General features: G+C 40.5%; 1 protein-coding gene across 1 annotated transcript in view; it reads right to left on the bottom strand.

Annotated features, from left to right (window-relative positions):
• Positions 1 to 19,394, bottom strand: part of LOC126088294 (uncharacterized) — a 242,133-nt gene that overhangs the window by 106,147 nt on the left and 116,592 nt on the right. The window contains exon 5 of the mRNA XM_049906424.1: positions 12,669 to 12,752. Within this exon, the coding sequence (XP_049762381.1) occupies positions 12,669 to 12,752 (84 nt within the window). The remainder of the gene's footprint in view (positions 1 to 12,668; positions 12,753 to 19,394) is intronic.

Here is a 19,394-nt window from a genome sequence, read left to right as displayed (position 1 = left end):
GGTGGATGACATCGGAAATTCACTGAGGCTTTTTGCAGATGATGCTGTGGTGTATCGAGAGGTTGTAACAATGGAAAATTGTACTGAAATGCAGGAGGATCTGCAGCGAATTGACGCATGGTGCAGGGAATGGCAATTGAATCTCAATGTAGACAAGTGTAATGTGCTGCGAATATACAGAAAGATAGATCCTTTATCATTTAACTACAAAATAGCAGGTCAGCAACTGGAAGCAGTTAATACCATAAATTATCTGGGAGTACGCATTAGGAGTGATTTAAAATGGAATGATCATATAATGTTGATTGTCGGTAAAGCAGATGCCAGGCTGAGATTCATTGGAAGAGTCCTAAGGAAATGCAATCCGAAAACAAAGGAAGTAGGTTACAGTACGCTTGTTCGCCCACTGCTTGAATACTGCTCAGCAGTGTGGGATCCGTACCAGATAGAGTTGATAGAAGATATAGAGAAGATCCAACGGAGAGCAGCGCGCTTCGTTACAGGATCATTTAGTAATCGCAAAAGCGTTACGGAGATGATAGATAAACTCCAGTGGAAGACTCTGCAGGAGAGACGCTCAGTAGCTCGGTACGGGCTTTTGTCAAAGTTTCGAGAACATACCTTCACCGAAGAGTCAAGCAGTATATTGCTCCCTCCTACGTATATCTCGTGAAGAGACCATGAGGATAAAATCAGAGAGATTAGAGCCCACACAGAGGCATACCGACAATCCTTCTTTCCACAAACAATACGAGACTGGAATAGAAGGGAGAACCGATAGAGGTACTCAAGGTACCCTCCGCCACACACCGTCAGGTGGCTTGCGGAGTATGGATGTAGATGTAGATAGATGTAGAATCAGTTGAAGGTATAGAGGGCAAGAGATCTGAGGGAAAAGGAGTGAGAGTGGACAAAATGGAAAGCAGAAACTCAAAGTCAGATCCAACGAATCAGTCCACAATGCCTGATAAGAAAAGTAAAGCACTCGTAAGGGAAGGAGGATCAAATTTACAAATAATTTGGCAGTATAACCACACTTATTAGTACGATGTTGCACCATCTCTGGCCTGGATGTATGCACTGATTTGGTTTGGAAGAGAGTCATACAGCTGTTGTATCCTCCCCTGAGGCAAAATAGCCCATAACTGTTGTAACTGGTCCTTGCATTCAGGCTACTGGCACTGGAGCAGAGTTGATGTCTGACCTGGTCCCACACACATTCTGTCGGGAACAGATCTGGGGCTGTGCTGGCAATGAGAGTACCTCAAGATCGTAAGACATTTCATAGAGATATGCCATGTGTGAACAAACATTGTTGTGTTGCAAAATGGCATCACAATGCCGCCAATAAGGAGGTAATAAATGAGGACATACGTTGTCCACGACATACCATTGTGCCGTCAGAGTTCTCTCACTCACTACCAGTTGTGACCTGAAGCTATACATGATAGCCCCCCACATTGTGACACCAAGAGTAACACTGTTGTATCTCTCCAAAATGTCATAAGACTGGGTTCTCAGTGAAGGTTGCCACCATACTCACTGATGGTGCTCATCTGGGGTAATGGAGATGAATTATATATATTTTTCTTCACAATTCAATTCAGCATATCACCATTTATCCAATCTACCCATCTAATCCTCAGCATTCTTCTTTAATACCACATTTTGAAAGCTTCTGTTCTCTTGTTGTCTGATCTGTTTGTCGTCAATGTTTCACCTCATACAAGGCTGCTCTCCAAAAAAATACCTTCCGGAAAGACCTCCTGATTCTTAAATTTAATTTTCATGCTAACAAATTTATCTTCTGAAGTACGCTTTTCACTTTACTGTCAGTCTGCATTGTCCAAATAGCGAAACTTATCTACTTCTGTTTTTCTCATATCTTACTCTTAATGCCTTCAGCTTTTTCTTCTTTAATCTAAAAACATCCTATTATATCTGTATTACTTTTACTCACATTCATTTTATGACCTCTTTTCGAGATACAATCCCCTTTGTTCGACTGCTCTTTCAAGTTCTTTGGCATCTCTGGCAGAATTACAATGTTATCAGCAAACTTCAGAGCTTTTATTTCTTCTCCCTGAATATTATATCCCTTTCTAAATTTCTCCTTGGGCTACAACACTGTCTCACTATGTTCTCAGCTACTACTTCCCTTTCCTATCTTTTGACTCTTATAACTGCAGCTTCATTCCCATACAAGTTGTAGATAATCTTCTGCTTCCCTTGCATTTTATCCCTGTTACCTTCTGAATTTCAAAGAATCTATCATAGTCAACACTGTCAAAAAAAATTTTTTTTAAAGGCTAAAAATGCTACACATGTAAGTTTGGCTTTCTTCAGTCTATCTTCTAAGGTTAGCTGTAAGGTCTGTATTGTTTCAAGTGTTCTTACATTTTCCAGAATACAAACTGATCATGTCTACCAATCTTTGTTTTTCTGTGAGTAACTGGTACAGTATCAGCATTTTGCAACTGTGAACTATTAGACTGATGGTGCAGTAACAGTCACACCTGTCAGCACCTACTTTGTTTGGGACTGGAATTATTACATTCTTACTTAAGCCTAAGGGTTTTAAGCATGTTTCATCTTAATGTGTACATGACCACTTTGATGATTTATCGCAGAACAATAGTTATCTCAGTAAGCCTATAAATCTGTTTACAATGACCATGCTAACAGAAATATTGTGTTTGAATCGCGATAAACTGTGAAGAATTGCTGTAAAGGTTACTTGTTAATTTTCTTTCAAATTTATACGGATTCTCAATTCATTGCTCTACATCAGGCAGGAAGATCACTGCACTGAAATACAGAATCCCTTTTCGCCCACTAGACAAGAGGCAAAATCTACACAGAAGTTACTTTTCGTTCTATATTTTCAGTTTTGTGACTAAGTAAAGTTACATTAAATAGATTACCTAGGCAGTAATATATAAAAGTCTATGTGTAATACACAGCACAAATATTCAAACACCAAAAAACATGGAATTCCATAAATGAAAACAATAAAACTTATGTACATATTATAAATAAAATACTTAATTCTGCATACAAGAAAAATATAACAATTAGGCCACATGTGAAAACAACGTTGGAGTGAAGGCAACCTTGAAAATGTTTATGTAGTGACATGAATTAATCCTATCACTCAGTCAAATGATCTAATGTAAATACCTTTCTCCCTGCTCTCGGTAGTGATGCACTGCAATAGAAACTGCAGAAATTCAGAGTAAGATAATTCTCACTGAACCTTATGTTTGTGTGTTTGTGCTGCTTATGTGTTTCATGTGAATGTAGTACAACTGAGAAACCAATCCTAGCAATTATAAATTAAATATATATCATCTGTTATGAATATAGTAATGTGTAATGAAACATTAGAATGCATACAATGATTGAAATATCAAACTAAAGAACAAGTGTGTTAGTACCTCCACATCAGCATGCCAAGATAAATATGATGTTAAAAGTTAAAATAATATGCCCAACTCCATGGTCAAGGCTGTTACACTATGATGATATAGCCATGCCTGATTGATGTTAGTCACAATGAATCCCAAAAGTGGAAAGAAGTTTCATCATTCAATGTAAGCTGTCAGTGTAAATGAGGTGATCTTCCTTTCACTTTCCTGCTTCTGTTTCCAGGTATCTGCATCATTGTTCCAAATTACAATGCTTTCTTTTACACATTTTTTGTAAACATGGTTCAGCTCATCCACACCAACATCAATGGGTTGCTAATTTTGTCTGAAAATTTTGATTTGAACAAGAGTAACAGTTACCCCAATCTTTAAATTGGGAATGTGCCATTAATATTGTCAAAATACTGCTTGCACTCAGTATTACTTTAATGAATTTTTGTTTATTCAGGTGGCTTTCCACTCCATGAAACTTACTTTTTTTTGCTGTCCGGCATGTAGGTAAGGGTGTATAATAAAGCAATCTGTGGCATAATACACTCCTGGAAATGGAAAAAAGAACACATTGACACCGGTGTGTCAGACCCACCATACTTGCTCCGGACACTGCGAGAGGGCTGTACAAGCAATGATCACACGCACGGCACAGCGGACACACCAGGAACCGCGGTGTTGGCCGTCGAATGGCGCTAGCTGCGCAGCATTTGTGCACCGCCGCCGTCAGTGTCAGCCAGTTTGCCGTGGCATACGGAGCTCCATCGCAGTCTTTAACACTGGTAGCATGCCGCGACAGCGTGGACGTGAACCGTATGTGCAGTTGACGGACTTTGAGCGAGGGCGTATAGTGGGCATGCGGGAGGCTGGGTGGACATACCGCCGAATTGCTCAACACATGGGGCGTGAGGTCTCCACAGTACATCGATGTTGTCGCCAGTGGTCGGCGGAAGGTGCACGTGCCCGTCGACCTGGGACCGGACCGCAGCGACGCACGGATGCACGCCAAGACCGTAGGATCCTACGCAGTGCCGTAGGGGACCGCACCGCCACTTCCCAGCAAATTAGGGACACTGTTGCTCCTGGGGTATCGGCGAGGACCATTCGCAACCGTCTCCATGAAGCTGGGCTACGGTCCCGCACACCGTTAGGTCGTCTTCCGCTCACGCCCCAACATCGTGCAGCCCGCCTCCAGTGGTGTCGTGAATGGAGGGACGAATGGAGACGTGTCATCTTCAGCGATGAGAGTCGCTTCTGCCTTGGTGCCAATGATGGTCGTATGCGTGTTTGGCGACGTGCAGGTGAGCGCCACAATCAGGACTGCATACGACCGAGGCACACAGGGCCAACACCCGGCATCATGGTGTGGGGAGCGATCTCCTACACTGGCCGTACACCACTGGTGATCGTCGAGGGGACACTGAATAGTGCACGGTACATCCAAACCGTCATCGAACCCATCGTTCTACCATTCCTAGACCGGCAAGGGAACTTGCTGTTCCAACAGGACAATGCACGTCCGCATGTATCCTGTGCCACCCAACGTGCTCTAGAAGGTGTAACTCAACTACCCTGGCCAGCAAGATCTCCGGATCTGTCCCCCATTGAGCATGTTTGGGACTGGATGAAGCGTCGTCTCACGCGGTCTGCACGTCCAGCACGAACGCTGGTCCAACTGAGGCGCCAGGTGGAAATGGCATGGCAAGCCGTTCCACAGGACTACATCCAGCATCTCTACGATCGTCTCCATGGGAGAATAGCAGCCTGCATTGCTGCGAAAGGTGGATATACACTGTACTAGTGCCGACATTGTGCATGCTCTGTTGCCTGTGTCTATGTGCCTGTGGTTCTGTCAGTGTGATCATGTGATGTATCTGACCCCAGGAATGTGGCAATAAAGTTTCCCCTTCCTGGGACAATGAATTCACGGTGTTCTTATTTCAATTTCCAGGAGTGTATGTCTTTTCAGCAATGCTGAATTTACATGGGGTTAAATTCTATTGAAAGTCTCATTGCAGTGAAGACATTTGACACTGATAATGATTACAACTTATCCTTTGTGTCATGCCCTCCTTCTGGTCCTAACCACCATTAACAATCCTCCTCCCATCTTTCCACTTACTTCCCTCCTTCCAACCCAGAGGTAGAATTTCATTATTTAATGAATTCTGTCTCTCTCTCTTTTCCTGTTCCCTTCCAGTTATTAACTGCATAATTCACTCCACTCTTTGTTTCTCTTCTTCTTAATACATCCTTACTTCACACTCTCCCTCCTCTGTCACCTCTGAACTGAAACTGGCACAGTGCTTATCTTTGAGATCTCTATCTTAAATCTCTCTCTTCATCTTTATCTCCATCTAGCCTCACAACAGGTGACTTCCTCTCATCCAGAGGTCTGAGGGTCCTGTGCCTCCTTCACAATTTTACGGTCTTCCCAACATATTCACCTTTCCTCCATTACTGTAGTGGCATCTATGGAACTGAATAGCCTGTGTAATATTACTATCAATTTCCTAAAGGGTGCTTACCATAAGGTGCATCCTCTGATAAGATCACACCAGTATCTAGCATATAAAAAGGCTTAGGAGTGGTCTGAGTCAGTTGTAATGCTGTCTGTGGAGTGCTCTGTGAGTGTGCTATTAGTTTTCCTATGGTGTTTACACTGTGGACTCTATTTGCCATAAAATGAACTTTGATATAGTGTGGACTGGACATTGCTTTGGAGTACAGACTTACAATAATTTACACTGTTTCTGAGGGGCATCCTGTACATACCTCTTGTTGTGAACAAACGGGGCCAAGCCTCAGTTGAGTGTGTTCATGTGTGTAGATCACCTTTTTACAAAACTGAAGGAGGAGTACAAAAATTCATAATGACTGGAAACTTTTTCTACCTTAAATGTTTCTGTCATCACTATTTAAAATTTTATTCTCTTGTAATTTATCCAACAATGATTTGTTTGTCAAAAAGGGATATTAAGTCTGGTGGTGTACAAGGTGCTTTTTACCAGGACCAAGGTATGTGATGCCACTGAATTTAATCTTTTAGCTTTCTTCGATTTCCATTCTCACCTACACATCATTAAAATGTCATTTCATGTAAGAGACATGCATTATAGTCAGTTACACGTTTCACATGAGGGATACATGCCACAGGGAAACTAAAATAACTGTCTCCAATAGCATCTGTTCAACAGTACCAATGAAGGATTCCCATAACTTTTCCTCAGCAATTACAGAATACATGAGCTGATTCAAATGAGGGAAGATGAACACATACCAACTGTTAGTCATGTGAAGAAATTTATCAGATGCGATATGTACACTGGGGGAAAAAATTGCAACTCCAAGAGGATGTTGTGCAACATAGATGAAAGTTGATGGGTATGTTTCTACATCTGAAAGATAATGTCTATTCAGATTTCATGCCAAAATCAGATTTGCTTTAAGTACATACGGTAATGGCAATGAGAGTTAGTTACATTTGCGATTAGGTATGGTGAGCTGATGTTTGTAAAAAATGCCTTTAAGGTGACAACGATGCCATTAACAACACCTCAATGAGTTTGAATGAGGTAGTGTAATAGTGTTATGAGAAGTTGGATGTTCCTTCTGCAATATTGCAGAAAGACTTGGCAGGAAAGTAGCCACTGTATGTGACTGCTGGCAGCGGTGATCATGAGAATGTATGGTTGCAAGAAGACTAGGCTCTGGGCACCCCCATGGTTCTACCAAGAGGGAAGACCTTTGTCTTTGGTGTATGGCTCTGGTGCGTCATGATGAATCTGCAGCAACAACCTAGGCAGCAGTTGGCACCATTGTGATACAACAAACTGTTAAAAATCAATTACTTCAAGGTCAGCCCTGAGCCAGACAAACTGTAGGATGCATTCCACTGGCCCCAAACTTCATCCATTTAGGACTTCAGTGGTGTCAGGTGAGAGCTCACTGGAGTATAGGGAAGGGGTCTGTTGTGGTTCTGCCTCAGTACCAGTGATGGGTGCGTGTTGGTTAGGAGACCAGCTGAAGGTCTGCGACCAACCTGTATGTGTGCTAGACACACTGGACCTACACCTGGAGTTATGATCTATGTCTACAGGAGCACTCTTGTGGTTACCCCATGCACCTTGACTGCAAATCTGTATGTCGGTCTAGTGATTAGACCTGCTGTCCTGCCATTATGAACAGCATTCCAAGTGGTGTTTTCCAACAGGATAATGCTCATCTACATACTGCTGTTGTAACCCAACATGTTCTACATAGGGGTGACATGTTGCTTTGGCCTGCTCAATCACCAGATCTGTCTCCATTCGAGCACATTTGGCACATCATCGAATGACGACTCCTGTGTCATCCACAAACAGCATTAATCACGCCTGTATTGGCCGACTAAGTGCAACAAGCATGAAACTTCAACCCACAAACTGACATCCGGCACCTGTACAACACAATGCATGCATATTTGCATGCTTGCATTAAACCTCTGGCTGTTACACCAGTTATTAATGTAGCAGCATTTCACATTTCAAATGGCTTAACATGCACTTACATTCACCTGTTATCTTCCAATGTTAATCACTCAAATATTTTACCCAGAGAAATGCATTCCCAAATTCATTACTTAATATTAATAGTTTTTTGGTGTTAAGATTTTTTTCTGTTGGAGCATTTACTTCTACAGGATAAAAAAAGGAAGATTACAGAGTATAAGTGGAGCATCTCCATTTGTTCTAGAATCACTACTATAGTAATTCTGACAATGTCAGGTAATTACACCATTTTTCCTTTCTTTTGTGCAATATTCTTTTGGATTACAATTACCCCATAAATATTAAAAATTATTTTGGCTATGTTCTCCAAATTCTTATTATGCACATAGTAACTTATGTTTCTCTGATTTCTGGCATAAATTTTACTAATGAACTTTATTTATAGAAGAGCTTCAAAAGTGAAGTTTAATAGTGGTATGTGCTCCAAAACGTTTTGCTGCAACATTGCCCCAGATTAATAAACACACACACACACACACACACACACACACACCACAGTTTCTGGCTGCTGAGGCCAGGCTGCAAGCTGCATAGCATGATTGGAGAAGCAACCAGGTGGTGGGAGTAAGGAGGAGGATGGGGGAAGTGGGGGGAGGGAGAGGAGGGATAGCCCAACATGAAGTCCTTCATTTCAATCACTGCTTCCACATCCTGTGCCATCTACACCTTTCCCACCAACACCATCCTGTTCCCATTCCAGCACAACACAGCCCCCTAATTCCACCACTGCACCCACTGTCTTTACTTATCTCCTTTTCCGCTAACCTCCCCCCCCCCCCCCCCCCCCCCCCCGTCTGCTCTCTGTCTAACCTCCGGACTCCACATAGCTGCCAAACCCTATCTTCACCTCATCCCTGTGTGTTCCCACAAGCAGTACTTTACCATACTTAACCACTTAACCATCTCTCACCCCTAAGCAGCTATCCCTCCCCTCTCCGCCCCAGCCTCCCCCTTACCACTACCACTGAGTTGCTTCTCCCATTGTGCATTGGTGCTTGCAATCTGGTCTCAGCAGCCAGAAACTGGTCTTGTGTCTGTGAGTTCCATTTCCATGTGCGTGTATGTTGTCCATTTCCGACGAAGGCATTGTTGGCCACAAGCTCACTTTCTGAAAATCTTTTTGTTGTGCCTATCTGTAACTCAGCATCTCCACTATATGGTGAGTAGCAACTATCCTTTTCATAATTTTGTTACATTCAATCCTCAATTTTCCAGTATGCAATAATTTTGAAGTAATTTTAAATTAAAGATTTTATTTTTATATAAAAATTTAATAACACTATTTAAATTCTATTCCACACAAATAGGACTTGATTATAACAATTTTGAAATTATACGTGAATTACTGAGAAGTAGAAGGCAATAGGCATTAATTATCCAACATTATTATCTAAGATTATGGTACCATAAACTGTATGGAATATTTGACGTACTCGTATAAATTCACTCCAACTTACACTATGAGACACAGCAGGAGCAAATCTTTAGTTGAAGGTATATTTAGAGAAAGCTTTTATGGGAGAGTTCTGAGAGCAGCAAGCAATATTGGTATGTAAGTGATGTGTGGCATTTTGGGCTATGACTAAAACTTGACACGCAGTGAAACATAAATTTTTCTGAGAGCAGCAAGCAATATTGGTATGTAAGTGATGTGTGGCATTTTGGGCTATGACTAAAACTTGACACGCAGTGAAACATAATTTTTTCAAGTCATAACTTTTACCACAAGTCTACGTAGTATATTAATAAGCTGAAACACTACAGTGTGAACATGGTCTTGGGGCAACACATTTTAAAAAAATGTCCACTGGTTTCCAGTGATTTAAGGTGACTCAAAGATTTTTTGACCAAGTACCACACAATCCTTGTTGAATGATTGAGTTGTTGAGTTGATTGTCTGATGCGAGATTCCCAAGACTGCCTCTCAACAACATAAGAATTCATATGATGCCATACAAAGAAGAAATCCAGAAAATAAATAATTGTAGGAAAACTAGGTAGCAGCTGAAGCAAAATTTGGGTGATGATTGTCAGTCTTTACAAAAATTTAAAGTAGGTTAACTATGAGAATAGTGTTAAATGAAACTATTGGTATTTATGGAATTGAAATACACTAGACTGTCACTAATCTGGCCACTCCTGGCACATATGGGTGCCGGATTAGCAGAAGTGCTGGACTATTGAGTATCTGAAATTTATTTTGAAAACATAGGTGATATAGTGTACTGTACTTTATTGAACCAAGGAATACTATTTTGAAACATAGAGGATATACTTTATTAAATCCAAAAATACATTAATTTTCAAAGAAAACTTAGTCCTTGAGTGTATACTTTACATAATTATACAGTCGTATCACTCACTACGAAACATGTCCCTAATTTTTAACTTTCACAATGATGATATGTGATGGTGGCATGCTTTATCATGCAACTGCTTTACAAGCATTACATTGGTACTGCATGTACCTGGTAGTTGCATAATGTACTCCAGGAAAAACTCCGCAGATTCAGCAGCAGCAGTGTGAGAAATCTTCATGCGCTCTCCTCCTGTGTCCTCTTCTTCATCACTTTCATCATTTATTTCTTGCAAACTTTTGATTATTTCTTCATGTGTTAAAGTTCAGTCCATATCACAGTTTTCCTCATTCAGCCACTTAGTAACATCTTCATCGTCAATTTCTTCTCCTCCTAGCAGGTGGTGGAACATGTCAGTGTACAAAGTAATTGATAATTCCAAATTGACTGGCTCATTACTGTCACTCACTACTGGATCCAACTCAGCATCAATGGTTCAAATAGCTCTAAGCACAATGGGACTTAATGGTATCAATGGATGGCCACCATTTTCTCTAGCTCTTCATTATGGTAGCACTCTCCACTTTATCCCATACTTCAACTGCTTGGAAAACAGCATCACATATGTTAATTACTTTCCATGCCTTCAGCATAGTCTCGATAGAGTCGTTTTCACTTTCGTTCAGCAAGGAGATGGAAAGTGAATGTCAATAATGATGTCTGATTCTAAAATCCCCTGGTCCATCGGACTATAGAGAAACAACTTAAGGATGACTGGGATCATTGTCAATTATGAGGATAGCTTTCACTGGAAGCTTTTTCTTCTTTAGCTCTTTTCTGATTGCTGGTACAAACATTTCATGGAACCACTGAGAGAATATATGTCTGTCCATCCATGCTTTCTTCTGAGCGCAATACTGCATTGGTAGAGTATTTATGTCAGTGTGTTGAAAGCAACGTGGATGTTGGGATTTTCCAATGACCATAAGTGGTAGTTTATGACTCCCATTTGCATTACAACACGCCATTAATGTTACACACTCTTTCCGTTGCTTGTAACCATGAGCTTCTTTCTCATTCTTGGCAGCTAATGTTTTTGAAGGAAGCATCTTGTAAAAGAGTCCTGTTTCATCAGCATTATACAAGGCATCAGCAGTTAAATCTTCTTCCTCTATTATCTTCTGTATCTTGCTTACAAACCCACCAGCATCCTTATTGTTAGCTGAGCGACCTACCCCAGTGACTGTCAGCTTCCGAATGCCATGTCGTTTTTTCCAGGTTGATAGCCAGCTTTCGCTCGCTGCAAACAAGTTACTACCACCAAGTTGTTTGTTAAATGCAGCTGCTTTTTCCTTTATAATTGGGACACTGACTGGAATTCATTTACTGCGTTGTTGTATGAACCATATATAAACAGCTAAGTCCAGTTCTTCATTCTCACACTTTTGCATAACCTTCTGTTTTTCCAACTCGCTATCCATTTGTGTTGAGTACTGTCAAATAACATTTTCTTTCTTTTTGATGTCTTAAATAGTTACTTGTCCACGACTGAACTCAGCAGCAATGGCTTTCTGTGAAGAACCTCGATTTAACTTATCAAAAATTTCGAATTTATGCTTGAGGTCTAGCGTAACGTGTTTCCTTTTAGAAGACACGATTTCAAACTATAAAGAAAGCTACAATTTCAAATACAGTATATAAAGCACTGTTTAACTAAGCATTGTTGCACATGATAATTCATTGTGCACAAGTTTTTGGATGTGTGCCTTACTACTGAGGGCTGGATTAGCGAGAGTCTAGTGTATGTTAATAACTAAAGGACTGCTTTAAAATACCAGTGAGATCATCTACTTGAAACTGTCAGAGGCACATTATATGTTACCCCTACTTGGCACACAATGTGATAAATCAGACAACAAAATAGTGACCAAATTTTTACTTTTCAATAACTTATTTCCTTCTTATTCATTTTAAAACAGTTCCTGCAAAGAATAAGATTCTATAACATAAAACTGAAAATTCTGTGCAATGTTTTAAGCTGACATCCTTAAGTAATGAAAGAGTGAATATCCATTAGTAAGAGCACAGTAGTAGATACAGTATTCTCACAGTGTCTGACATAGTACAAAAGGGGGCATAACTGGAAACAGGACAAGTGATCCACCTCATTTTGATACTGCTAGTTACTTAGTGAGTTCAACAGATCATTTTTAATGACATATGTACTGAAAAGAGTGACAATAAATATAAAGAATTCATCTTTTGTCTTTTTATTCTTATGATGTTCATTCATTACAGATATGTGTATCTTATCATTTTGGTCAGCATTCTCTTTCTCTAAGTATCAACAGCACATCATGACAAAGAAATTTCATTAGAGCAAAACATATATTTCAACTTACTGGCAATTGCCATCTGCAAAGCAAATGAAAGCCTGGCAAGAGCTTCACACAGATTCGCGTGGTGGCAGGCAAACATGCGGTCATCTGCAACAGCCCTCATTACAATGCAGCCAACATACAGTTAGGAAAGCTTACATGCATAAGTCATTCAATCCCTCAAAGCTCTGCATCGGCATTTGTTACATATTTTGTTATGTGACACTATGCATTTTTCTCTTGAGATCAGTTCTGTTGTTAACATATGTCATCTGTCTGAATTTGGTAATTGCTTTCAAACTCTTACAATACAAAAAAGTAATAAAACTTATTTCTCCACTGATGCAGAGCTTTGATGTAATTGTGTTGTTCCTCAGAACAATACTTTCTCACCCATTCCTTTTTTCATAATTTTGCATTTACATGCTGCTGGACATGAAAACCACTGTACGCCACAACAAAACATGACAGCATACAAAATTATGTAGCAGATATTATAAAGCATTAGCAGTTATGCTGTATATAAATGTATACACAGAAATAGTCATTATCGATATTTTAGAAACATTTGATGTAGCTATGGCATACATTTCACAGAAAGATTTCCAAGCATGCAAAATAATAGGCAAAGTTGCACTGCTGACAAACCACACTGTAAGCTTATATCAATCTTCATTCCTTGTTAAAAGAATGGTAATTCATAGCATGGTAGAAAGTAGGGCATAGCTTAGATTTCTTTGTTTGCAAAAATGCATGCAATTGTAAAATTTCGGTCTTAGTCTTTAATGATCTGATTTGCTGTATGATGGAATGCACATATGCTTATATATGCACTAATGAACCTGAAAAAGTGTGACAATGTATTCAATACCAAGCAAATCCAATGGCGATCCTGGTACCAAGGCAGAAACAATAGCAGTATCACAGTCAATGTCTTTTGACTCAGTCCTCTGACAAACAGCCCATAAACACTTGCATGCAGCTCACACACACACACACACACACACACACACACACACACACACACACACTGCTGTGTAATGATTGAAGCCTTCTGTAAAGTGACATCCTAGTATCCATATAGCATCCTAGTGCTTTCTTCCTGGTTACATTCATGGATTGGTAAATTTTTATTACACATTTTGATTTTGTCTTGGTTTCCAGTTTGACTTTTGATTCAGTTGATGAATCTTTACATCAGTTAGTTGAAGATTTTATAACTCCTTGACCTTTATACTTCTGCCACTACCAATAACAGTCACCAGCTATGCACATTTGCTACAGCATTCAATGAATATGTTCAAGGGATACTATTGTTCCCATTAGTATAATGATCTGACACACAAATATGAGAAGCTATAGGATACCACAATACATAACCATGCCAAATTCAATAAATTAAATTCAAAAGTTTATGATGAAACTAAAGACACCAACTCCACATGATACGAACACTTTTTATAATGATCGCCAATACAGCATATTGAACATTCCCTCACAGTAATCTCCCTATTAATTTTTATATGTAAAGTAAATGCAAATATTTAAGAATTTTATGTATTTTGCATACAGCAGAAATACTTTTAAAGAAATCTTGTCTAAGATTTACAAAACACTGAAATAAAGAGGACAGAAGTTACAGGCAGTGGGAGTTAAAACTCTATCAACATAGATGCTGTAATTCTTCAGATTTTCCAGGTGAGCTGTTGACACCTTGAGGTGTCAGGTATTCTACCAGATATCAACATTGTTCTTGCATGATATTTCAACAACATGACTTGTTATCTTCGTAAGGTGCTACCTGAGACTGCTGGTTAAGTGGAGTGGATCCAGTTTTTATATCTTTGCTCTTCCTCCCCTCCATCGTCAGATCCAGGCCTCTGTCTCTGGTGGCTACAAATATATTCATGGAGAGATTTGCACAGAAGGCATTACTAGGACTGTGAAAAACAGGAATTTATAATAGACCTTGCCAATGTGTCATTTTGTACACTCGTCAAACAACTAGGATCGTGGACATGAGGTGCAAAGAACATCAGAGGCATACATGACTAAGACAGGCAACTAAATCAGCCATTGCCGAACACTGGAACTCAATCACTCCATGAATTGTGATGAAACAAAGGTTCTGGTACAGACCCCCAGATATGGGGACAATGTTATAAGAGAGACTATAAACATAAAGGTAACAAAAAGACCGATGAATGATGACAATGGATATCAACTCAGCAGAGCCTGGGATCCTGCACTGGTGTTGTTGAAAATGCAATGAGGCATCAGCAGAACTCCACAAAAAGAAGAACTTAGGGTGTGGACATGGTAAACAAACCCCAGATAATGCACCAGACTAAAGATGGAACATCACAGGGTGCTTCTAGCGAGAGTAAACTGCACAGGGAGCACATCGTACTCCACCATACTGTAAACGAAATGCCAGCAGGCAGTCTGCAGCATGAGGCTGAAGACTGAACACCAGTGCTTGGCCTGGTGCACCTGACTGAAGAGGTAATGTCTAAGAATACTTCTAGTGGGAGTGGTCTGCAGAGAGAAAGAGTGAAACTGTAGTGGACCAAAAACAGAATTCCAGCCCACGACAGATGCTCTGGACTGCCTAAGGATGCTGCTAGCTGGAGTGGACTGCAGAGGGAACACCTCAATCAACACTGGATGGAGAAGAGACCAGGTAAGGCTCTATTCCACTCAATGAGCAGGCTCAGGTAGCAACTAATGAAGATAATGAGTCATACTGTTGAAATATAGTGCAAGAACAACACTGATATCCAGCAGAATACCAGACACCTCAGGATGTCAACACAGAAGTTCCTGAAGCTTTGGCTATCAAGTCTGAATGTAGCTCATGCTATGACAATGCATTCCAATGACGGTACATTGTGAGGGTGGACCAATTTGTTGTGAAACACGGGAGCCAGTTCCTTATGAGAAAACTGATGGTGCTTCTCTTCAGTTGAAACTTCCGGGCTGAGAGGCCGTGGTCGACGTATAAAATTTCCACCTGACATTTCGTCTCCATCTGCGGGAGACATCTTCTGAGGTCGTCCAGCTTCTGCCAATGAGGCTCCAGGTACTCTTGCATTTATAGAGCGCATAGAGGGCACCACCATTCGTCACGTGATGCCGACGGTATGCCTATCTTCGGAAGGCGTCGTCATTCTTGATTAAGAGTAATCAATTGTCATTCTGCTGGCGCAACGTCGACATCCATATTTTATCCAACTTTAAAACTTCCTCTTTTCTATTAAAATTGTTATGGTGTTTGTGAATTTCTATTGCTTCTCTATACATGCGCGAATGATAATGGGATGTTCGTGCTAGAACGCTTGTCTCATTAAATTTAATTTCGTGATTCCCATCTCGAAAAACATGCTCGCTATGGCCGATTTTTTGATGTGTCCTAAGCAACAGTTTCTTTTATGTTCAGCTAAGCGGGTCTTTACACTTCTTGTCATTGTTCCAGTGTATACTTGTCCACAACTGCATGGAATTTTGTATACCCCAGGTGTTGCTAGGGGGTGTCGGGCGTCTTTTGCAGTTCTTAAATATTCCTTAATCTTCTTGGTCAGTCTGAAGATTGTTTCGATCGCATACTTGGCCAGCACTTTCCCGATACGGTCCGTGACCTTATTAATGAACGGTAGGAAAACTTTTCCAGTAGGTGACCGTTGTTGCTCTGGACTTCTGGCTTCTTTTCTTCTTTGATGGAGGGCTTGATCAATTTCTTTGCTGGTATATCCGTTTTTTATGAAGGCTGACCTTACGTGATTCACTTTATCTTGTAAGTAGGCCGGCTCGCAGATTTTGTTGGCTCTGTCCACCAAGGTTTTCATGACACCTCTTTTGTTGCCTAGGATGATGGTTAGATTCCTTGTGGAGGTATTGATCCGTGTGAGTGTTATTTCTATATACCTTGTGGCCCAGCGTCCCATCCACCCATTTAATTACCGACACATCCAGGAAATTGAGTCGACCATTCCTCTCTTTCTCCATCGTAAACTGTATCTTCGGGTTAATGCTGTTCAGGTGCACCAAGAAGACATCCAACTCGTCTTCACCATGAGTCCATACTACAAATGTGTCATCAACATAGCAGTACCATTTAGCTGGCTTTTTACTGGCAGTCTGCAGCACTCGCTGTTCGAAGATCTCCATAAATAAATTGGCAACAACTGGGCTGAGAGAGTTTCCCATCGCCACCCTGTCGATCTGTTTGTAAAACTCGTTGTTATACTGGAAATAAGTTGTTGTCAGGCAGTGTTTAAATAAAGCCACTATGTCAGTCGTAAAAGAATAAATACTTGAAGTGGTAGAAGACATGGTTTCATGAAAAGCTTCTCATGGATGCTGCAGATACTTTTGTTTTTCAGTGTGACACTAGCCATCCTTATAAAATGAATGAGCGTCCCTTTTCCATATTTTGTCACTAAGTTTGTGAATTATTAATTTGGAGAGGTTGAGCACAAGCTAAAGAGAGCTTTTTGCTTCAACCAATCACAACAGATTTCCAGAAACACATTTTCTACAAAAAAAACACAGTAAATTAATAAAATTTTACAACATATCCAGCAAAGTAATTAAGAAGGAAACAAGCTGACAGTATCCAGACTGAAGTACTCCTTGCTTCATCTCAGAATGCTTCAAATTGTTTCACATTATTAAAGCCAGTCACTTGCTAAACTGTTGAGGAGGAGGAAGAAACAAACCAGGAAGAAGTATCACACATTTTTCCTCCTCACTGGAAAAATTATCATGAATTAGAGTGTCACAATAAAGTTGTAAATTTGTTTTGAAGGTTGATCCTTTGTAATTTGAATTACTCTTTAACAATGGAAAATAATAAAATTCATAATAGAATTATGCTTTAACATATAAGAAATTCAATACATGTCCACATTATTCATTAAGAATGTGGACCCTGTTCCTTTTGAATACCAGTACAATGCCTTAAACATTGTGCAAACTCACTCAGAAGGCTCTCTCAATAATACTGAGAACATGCATAGGCTGAAGTCAGCTTTGTTAATGTTCAACTGTGCTGTGACTAGTGTTACCAGATGTCTGGAAAATGCCAGACATGCCCTACATTTTAACTTTCTGCCCAACATCCACAAAGAATTTAAGAAATCTCTTGAATGTCCTTCATTCTGAGGAAGGCCTTAGACATGGGCAATTCAACTATACAATTAGCAGTGGGAGTTTTAATTGGACTATAGTCCCCCTGATTTCTGTGCTTCCAGATTCAGTGGGTTGTTATGTAGTTCTTATTTTTCTCTATGACTACAATTATGGGATCCTTTATATGCTGTGACATGTATCATGTGCTCAGCAGTGCAGATCATGTTGGGCTTATACTAGTGAGAACTGCAACCTGGCCTTGCTGCACTGTGTTTGACATTTGGGATTATTACTGTCTGCAGATCCACTGCGATCTAATTTCATTTACAGACGCTGTCTCAGTGTATGATATATGATGAATGTGTGTTCTATTTGAAGTCCCTGGGTGTATCATTTGCAAATTAAAATCATTTGAATAGGCGAATTTAAATTAGAAAGTGTTAATAAATGATGTTCAAAGCTGTTTTCCGTTTTTGAGTAAAAATGATGTTATGGCTTTTGACATATATTGTGACCTATTAAATAATTAAAATTACTTTTTTGAACAAAATCTGTATCCTTTCAATGTTTAAATTTTAATGATGAATGGCTTAATTTGGGATGGAATAACAACAATATGGAAGGGATCGATGCTACTAACCACATGGAAGAAGTGTTGAGTGGCAGTCAGCCACACTGCAAAAAAGACTACTTATATAACTTAGGTATCGAACTTAGTCTTTCATCAGATATAGATAAAATTTTGCACACACACACACACACACACACACACACACACACACACACACTCAGCGCCACAGTTGTCTCCAGCTGATATGGCCAAACTGTGACTATGGCTGCGTTTGAGGTGAGCAGTGATCTTTTTGTTGAGGTAGGTTGTGGAGCTTCAGAAGAGGTGTGGGGCAGGGAGAGGGAAGAATGGCAAGGTAAGGGTAGGAGAAGTGTTTCCCATTGGGACACTGTGATGGAGTGGTTGGGTGGGGGGGGGGGGGTAGGGGGGGGGGTAGGAACAGGGAGGAGGGCAAAGGGGAGAGGAGATAAGAAGAAAGGGGAAAGGACTATGCAGGTGCACTGGTGTGATAGAAGGCGTGTGGGAGGCTGGAGTGGGATCAGGAAAGAGGATGGGCCGGAGGGAGACAGGGACCAGCAAAGGTTAAGGCCAGGGAAGTTATGGGAACAAAAGATATGTTGCAGGGAGAGTTCCCACCAACACCAGTTTTTATGCATTGCACAGGTGGCAACTCTCCCTGAAATGTATCCTCCCCCTCCCCAGCAGAGGTTACCTACACTTCACCTAGAACCCAATTATCCTGTCCCTGCACACTTCCACAACCAGCACAAGCATCTTCCCCCAAGCTTACGCAGCTATCCCTCCCCATTCACACTCCACACTTCTATATGCCTACTATCCACCCAGGAAAGATCACTGCTCACCTCAGACTCAGTCTCAGTCAGCACTTAATGCCTGGAGACAACAGTGTGTGTGTGTGTGTGTGTGTGTGTGTGTGTGTGTGTGTGTGTGTGTGTCTCTGACAAACAATTTAGCCCAGTTTCTAAACCATATCTAGCAGTCTTTTTTTCAGTGTGTCTGTCTGCCACTTAGTGCCTCCTCTATGTGGA

This window comes from Schistocerca cancellata, chromosome 6 (genome assembly GCF_023864275.1).
Source record: "Schistocerca cancellata isolate TAMUIC-IGC-003103 chromosome 6, iqSchCanc2.1, whole genome shotgun sequence".
Lineage (NCBI taxonomy): Eukaryota > Metazoa > Arthropoda > Insecta > Orthoptera > Acrididae > Schistocerca > Schistocerca cancellata.
The sequence above is the reverse complement of the archived record's forward strand: the minus strand, read 5'-3'. Positions and strand labels throughout refer to the sequence as shown.